Raw genomic sequence first — 6,000 nt, 5'->3', positions numbered from 1 at the left:
CCTTCCTTCCTTCCTTCCTTCCTTCCTTCCTTCCTTCCTTCCTTCCATTTTTTGTATGAAGTTTCCCTCTGTCGCCCAGGCTGGAATGCAGTGATGCAATCACAGCTCACTGCAACATCTGCCTCCCGGGTTCAAGCAATTCTCCTGCCTCAGCCTCCCAAATAGCTGGATTACAGGCCTGTACCACCATGCCTGGCTAATTTTTGTATTTTTAATAGAGATGGAGTTTCACCATGTTGGCCAGGCTGGTCTCAAACTCCCAACCTCAGGTGATCCGCATGCCTTGGCCTCCCAAAATGCTGGGATTAAAGGTGTGTGCCAACGTACCTGGCCTCTCTGCCTTTCTCCTCATGTATGTGAGGAGTAAAATGAGGATAATACTTTATAGAGTTGTTGTGAGGATTTAATGAGATATAAAGAACTTGGAACAGTGCCTAGCACATCATAAAACTTCAGTCAGTGTTAGCGTCTAGTAGTACTTTCTGCTTTTCCAATAGGAATGAGTAAGAATAGGTAACCTTGCCACATTGGTATTTCTTAGCCTTAATTTTCAGTCTTCTAATGTGTATTCCTCTTTCCTTAAACCCATCCCTGATCACACTCCTCTCTCTGCCCTGATAGCTTGACTGTAGTAGACTCTGATGGAGCTACCAACTCTACTACTGCAAACCTGACAGTGAACAAAGCTGTGGATTACCCCCCTGTGGCCAACGCAGGCCCCAACCAAGTGATCACCCTGCCCCAAAACTCCATCACCCTCTTTGGGAACCAGAGCACTGATGATCATGGCATCACCAGCTATGAGTGGTCACTCAGCCCAAGCAGCAAAGGGAAAGTGGTGGAGATGCAGGTAGGAGGGGATGGTTGCTATTTTTTTTCTTGCCCAAGAGAAGTAGAGCTGCTGGACTGCATTTTTAGAAACCGCCAAACAAACTGAGAAAGCTTTAGGGGCCTTTGATTAATGTGATGGCAAAAATCTTTATCTTGGCTGGGTGTGGTGGCTCACGCCTGTAATCCCAGTACTATGGGAAGCTGAGGCGGGCGGATCATGAGGTCAGGAGTTCAAGACCAGCCTGGCCAACATTGTGAAACCCTGTCTCTACTAAAGATACAAAAAGTTAGCTGGGCGTGGTGGCGTGCGCGTGTAATCCAAGCTACTTGGGAGGCTGAGGCAGGAGAATCCCTTGAACCTAGGAGGCGGAGGTTGCAGTGAGCCGAGATCACGCCATTGCACTCCAGCCTGGGTGACAGAGCAAGACTCCATCTCAAAAAAAAAAAAAAAAAAAAAAAAAAGATTTTTATCTTAAATGTTTAGTATTAGAGGAAAACGCTGAGAAATGTTAGTTGTTCTGGATGACTCCAGAGAGTAGTCATCTTCAAACTATTTAGAAGCTACAAGGGTGTAAATCTTAGTGAGCTCTGTAACAAGTTAGAGTAGATTGACTAGATGGTGAGTATTTTCCTCTATAGATGCTTAAGGAGAGAGACTAGATCTGTCACCAGGCAGGTAACATGAAGAAAGAAAACTGGATGGTGGCCGTGCTGAACTGGAGAGCTTAAGCCCTGACTAAAGGAGTCATCTGCTCTTCAGGTCCAGCTGGTTGTTGCCACATGGAGGGATGGTCCCAACATTGCTTGATAGCCCAGCTTTTCAAGAGAAGAAAGAAATTGAGACCTTCATGTGAAAATTTCCAACATGAAAGACAAAATGTTTGCAAGCTGGATTCAGCCCGTGGGCTACTAGTTTTTGCCCACTGCTCCACAGGAAGTTCCTGCATTGGAAGTTTGCCCAAAATTATTTATAATGTCCCGATACTCAAGATTCTATATTTCTAGATTGAAGACCTCACTTAAAGCCTCCGTTTTGCCTGGCTTTTGTCTAAATGTTGTGTTAGGTTGTTGCAGAACCTGTACAGACCTGAAGGAGACAGTATATGGTGTTCTATAGCATCTTGAGCTGCTGCCGTGTTTCACTGAGACAGCTTTGTCGGGAGCACTGTGCAGCCTCAGTAGGAAGAGGATCTTTTTAAACAGTGTTTTAAAATCTGGGTCATTTATTGTATGTTCACAGTATTCTTTCTGGTTTGAGTCGCAGAGACTGGCCTTGGTAATCTCTGCACATTTCCCGATACCTCTCTGATGAGAGTTCTGGCTTTATTTGAAACTGCTGCTGTGTCAGAGAGGGTTGTTTCCTTGAAGAGGGAAACCCTTAGCAAGGTGCCTCATGATATCTGACTCCACATTCACTCATGTGCTGAACTGGGACGTAACAGCCCAGTACCATCTTAGGTCTTAGGTTTAGAAAACTGAATCGTTTTTACCAGAGTAGGAATTATTGTGTGATGTTGTGATTCTGGGAGTCTACTTTTCCACTTCTGTATTTGTATTTGTAGGGTGTTAGAACACCAGCCTTACAGCTCTCTGCAATGCAAGAAGGAGACTACACTTACCAACTCACAGTGACTGACACAATAGGACAGCAGGCCACTGCTCAAGTGACTGTTATTGTGCAGCCTGGTAAGCTCCAGCCTTGTGGTTCAGGCTCTTCTATTGGTGGGTCCATTTAATCTTGGGAGAAAACAGGGTTGGGTTCTGAGGTGTATGAGGATAGAAGCAGAAGGCACCGATCCATAGAGCCTCTGGTGACTTCTAGTTTCTCTTCCCCTTGTGCTTTCTTCATAGCTAGAGATGAAGGATAGTTCCCAGCCTCAGCTTGTGCCCTTTCGTTGGCTAGTTGTTGGTACCTTCAAGGAGACCTAGGAGATAGAGTTTATGCCATCCCAAATCCTATGGTTGGTGCAAAAGTAATTGCGGTTTTTGCCATTCCTTTCAATGGCAATTACTTTTGCACCAAAACCCAATACCACATCCTCTGAGGGCTTGCTTAAAACTCACTTCCTCAGGACAGTCCTGTCTTGTCACTCAAATCCTTTCATTTGAACTCCCTTAGCATTAGAGTTCAAATTTAGTATGGCGTTATAACTTCATTATGTTCTACTATGTTTCTGTCAGAATTGCTTGATACGTTTCAGTCTTATATTCTTTATTGTGTGCTCCCTACGGTAACCACATCTCCCACAGTATCTGACAGTTCTGTGGCCTGAGAGGCAGAGTCCATGGCTTCCAGAACATATGTCCCAATTGGTTCCTCTCTTTTCCCACCTGGACTGGCTGCTTTTGACCTCTAACTCTTTGTCTTCCAGAAAACAACAAGCCTCCTCAGGCAGATGCAGGCCCAGATAAAGAGCTGACCCTTCCTGTGGATAGCACAACCCTGGATGGCAGCAAGAGCTCAGATGATCAGAAAATTACCTCTTATCTCTGGGAAAAAACACAGTGAGTATTGACACAAAATCCTTATTTTTGCAAAGCCTCTGGACCTTGGAAGAGCAAGGTTTTATTTGCTATTATGAGTTGAGTTGCTCTTATTGGCTTATCCAGTGGGGTGACTGAGGAAGAAATGTTTGCAATTCCAAACTTCAACTCCAAGAAAACGATATTATAAATAATTTTTATAAGAAAAAAAGAATGCTTGCCATCAGCTAGTCTCCAGGTAGTACTGTGTGATCCTGGTGCTTTTGCAGGTACAATCCATCTGCTAAAATGCAGAGTTTAATTACACTTGAGAGGCAGGATGGAAGGGGTAATGGAGCAGAAAAATACTGTTGCTCAGAATTAACTGGGTAAGGCTGGCACGGGGGATGGGGCAGAACAGCTATTAAGAGAAATTGAAAATACATCTGTAAAATGAAAGCATTACTCTGTTATTGTTTTCTTGAAGACACCATTTACCAATTAAATTAACCAGAGGCCAAAGGCAGTAATCAAAATAATTCTAATTACATTGAAATTACCTAACTGAACCATTCTTAGTTCCTATAGTTTCTTTCAGCTCCATTAAACCATAACTAATGCAATTGAAATTATATGCAGGATCCCACAAGTAGCAAAATATTCTAAGAGTTAAAAGTATTCTCTGTTTCCAAAGGTAGCAACCATAGGACAGCCTGGGTTTTTTGGTTTTGTGTCTATTTGTTTGTTTGATTGTTTGTTTATTTGTTTGTTTGACAAAGGTATTGGAGATGGGTGGAAAAGAGCTTTAATTTGACTATACAAATGACTTGCTTTTTATATTGCTGAGTTGGAATCTAGAAATTATTTCCCTCAGCTCTTGTTTTTATCTTTTGTAGAACATAATCTTACCCAGCCCAGGGTGTTTTTAATTATAATTGTTTATTGAAGATATGGCTGATAGACCTTTTAGCCGAGTTTTATTAGTGTTTACAGCAGAGATAATGCTTAGCATAGCTTCTTGAAGGACACTGTGCTTCAGGGGGAGCTACCAGGATCAGAGGCTGTAACTTTAAAAGGCAAAACAAAGTAAATCCTGGATGTCTGCAGATTTCTCTGGCTGTCCTGTAGTTTTCAAGAAAGCTCTGGGGCATTTTGATCCTTGAGCAGAGGGCTCTCTGGCTGTGTACAGCCTCAATGTTGGCACAGAGCTCCCTTGGCTGCTGCAGGCAACTCTTTGAGGTGACAAGGGGGAAGAAGGGATATGGGGTGTCCTGGGTGCTTGATGGCCCTTGTCCAGGAGCTGGAGGGAACTTTGCTTATAGAGTTGCTATGAACAAGATGGTTTTGTCCTGAGAGTTCCTCTGCAGTCTTGCCGCATTTCCTTTTCTTGACTTTTCATCAGGAGGGATTTGGGCAGTGATTAAGAAATGTATTTTGCTTCCTTGCTGGCAAGAGCCAAACCAACTGCTGGGCCAGAAATGCTTTTTAAAAACATCACTCTTAAATCATTCTTTTGATCAGAGACTTACTCAGAGAACTTTCTTCCTTTTACAAACTAGAACGGTAAAGAGTTCAAGTGTTCTAGAAGTTCATATAAAGGATAAGGCTAGAGGTGTTTGAAAGCTATTTGAATTTTCTGACCAGCAGGCAGCCTGTATTTTGAGGCCAAATGATACTTTGTCCAATTGAAATATTTTTAAACATGTCTTGTCAAGGTCTGGATAACAACAGTTCGTGTCTTTGCTGAGGCAGTCATTGTCTCTTCTTGCTAAGTTAGGGACGGGACAGCAGCAGACAGGTACGACTCCACCCTCTGGTTTCTTTTTGCAGGGGACCTGATGGGGTGCAGCTCGAGAATGCTAACAGCAGTGTTGCCACTGTCACTGGGCTGCAAGTGGGGACATATGTGTTCACCTTGACTGTCAAAGATGAGAGGAACCTGCAGAGCCAGAGCTCTGTGAATGTCATTGTCAAAGAAGGTACCTCTCTGCCTCCAGTTTGTGTAGCAGCCTCTTTGGGTCAGATAGCTGAAGAATTTGTCCTGTCATGTTTGAGTGCAGAAATTGATTAGAGACAGCAAGAGGTGGGGAAGAGGGTTGGGGTGAGGGCACCTGTTATTTTCTTTTCTAAAACAGCCTTTAATTGGACTGTAAGGTGAATTTTAACTTCCCTCCCTCCTCCTGCTTATATCTTCCCTTCCCTCCCCTCCCCTTACTTTCTTTTCAATCCTCCCTCCTTCCCTCCTTACTTTCTTTCTCAGTTGAATAGGGAAAGAATTAAGGGTTCTATTCTTTGCATTTTTATTTTGCCCCTGCATTGCTGAGACCTCGGCCGTGACTCTTGTTAGCTACAGTGACACCTACTGTCAGGCCTGAGAATGACGGCTGCACTGCAGCTCACTATGCTTGCCCTGAGCCTTTGAACTGAGGCCAGCCAGAGGCCTTGCTCTAGTTTACAGGCACGGTGACCAGTGAGGGCTGTGGAAGAGGGCCCTAAGTTGATAGCAGGAAAAACCATCAGATATGCAGACCTCCAGACACAAGATATCAAGCTGAGTAAATATTGCATAGACATCTGAATATACAAAGCTTCATGTGGGGCTCCACATAAGAGAGGTAGCTCTTTGTTTTCTCCTGTGAAGTTCCAAGGAAGGGGTCCAAAAAGATATTCAGAGAATAACATTTTAAGATATTGTGAAGGAGAATT

At 43.6% G+C, this 6,000-nt stretch overlaps 1 protein-coding gene across 1 annotated transcript in view; it reads left to right on the top strand.

Moving 5' to 3' along the window:
- Window positions 1-6,000, top strand: part of KIAA0319L (KIAA0319-like ortholog) — a 172,179-nt gene that overhangs the window by 118,519 nt on the left and 47,660 nt on the right. The window contains exons 10-13 of the mRNA XM_011995624.1: window positions 622-850; window positions 2,394-2,517; window positions 3,204-3,336; window positions 5,125-5,273. Of these exons, the coding sequence (XP_011851014.1) occupies window positions 622-850; window positions 2,394-2,517; window positions 3,204-3,336; window positions 5,125-5,273 (635 nt within the window). The remainder of the gene's footprint in view (window positions 1-621; window positions 851-2,393; window positions 2,518-3,203; window positions 3,337-5,124; window positions 5,274-6,000) is intronic.

The sequence above is a fragment of the Mandrillus leucophaeus genome, unplaced genomic scaffold (assembly GCF_000951045.1).
Source record: "Mandrillus leucophaeus isolate KB7577 unplaced genomic scaffold, Mleu.le_1.0 Scaffold493, whole genome shotgun sequence".
NCBI classification, from domain to species: Eukaryota; Metazoa; Chordata; class Mammalia; order Primates; family Cercopithecidae; genus Mandrillus; species Mandrillus leucophaeus.
The sequence above is the reverse complement of the archived record's forward strand: the minus strand, read 5'-3'. Positions and strand labels throughout refer to the sequence as shown.